The sequence below is a fragment of the Naegleria gruberi genome, assembly GCF_000004985.1.
Source record: "Naegleria gruberi genomic scaffold NAEGRscaffold_454, whole genome shotgun sequence".
Lineage (NCBI taxonomy): Eukaryota > Heterolobosea > Eutetramitea > Acrasida > Naegleriidae > Naegleria > Naegleria gruberi.
This window is the reverse complement of record NW_003163020.1, coordinates 6,324-7,236: the sequence shown is the minus strand read 5'-3', so window position 1 is coordinate 7,236 and position 913 is coordinate 6,324. Positions and strand designations below refer to the sequence as shown.

The window sequence follows — 913 nt, the reverse complement described above, 5'->3', positions numbered from 1 at the left end:
GGCTTGTCTTTGGACATCGTATTGTTATGGCCCCACTTACTAGAACAAGAGCTGTTGCTGTAAGTTTGAAATTATAGCCTTTTTTGTTAATTATTGTGTCGATTATCATTTGATGAATATTTCAATGATGACAATGATGACGAACGATAATATCATCATTAACTATTTACTACTACATACAACTACTTTGTTTTGTGTGAATATTCATAATATATGGAATCAAATTCATTTCATGATCATTCAATTAATATAATAACAGGGAGAATGTGAACATACTGATGTTGGTGCTATCTATTACAATCAACGTGCTTCAAAGGGTGGTTTAATCATTGCTGAAGCTTCACAAATTACACCACAAGGACAAGGTTATCCATTCACACCAGGTTGTTATTCCGAAGCTCAAGTTAAGGCCTGGAAGAAGATTACTGATGCTGTCCATCAAAAGGGAGGTATCATCTTTTTGCAATTATGGCACGTAGGTAGAGTCAGATATGCTGATTCTGTTTCATCATCTGATATTGCCATGACTCAACTTTCATGTTTCAACTTGAAGACCTTTGAACAAGTTACTGCTGAACCACCAAAGAGTTTATCAGTTGAAGAAATCAAGACCATTGTTGAACAATATGGTGCTGCTGCTAAGAATGCTATTGAAGCTGGATTTGATGGTGTTGAAATTCACGGAGCTAATGGATACTTGATTGACCAATTCATTCAAGATGGTGTCAATAAGAGAACTGATGAATATGGAGGTTCCATTGAAAATAGATTGAGATTTATGCGTGAAGTTGTTGAATCAGTTTTGAAGGCTGTCAATGGTGAATCTAATCGTGTTGGTATCAGAATTAGTCCATCTGGTGCTCTTCACCAAATGAGCGATTCTACACCAACTGAAACTTTCTCTGAAGTTGCA

General features: G+C 36.0%; 1 protein-coding gene across 1 annotated transcript; it reads left to right on the top strand.

Moving 5' to 3' along the window:
- Positions 1-259: 259 nt before the first annotated feature.
- Positions 260-836, top strand: NAEGRDRAFT_54853 (uncharacterized protein; the record flags this gene model as incomplete). The annotated part of the gene is made up of 1 exon (XM_002668262.1): positions 260-836. A coding segment is annotated over one exon (577 nt), but the record flags the coding sequence as incomplete, so codon positions are not given.
- Positions 837-913: the final 77 nt, after the last annotated feature.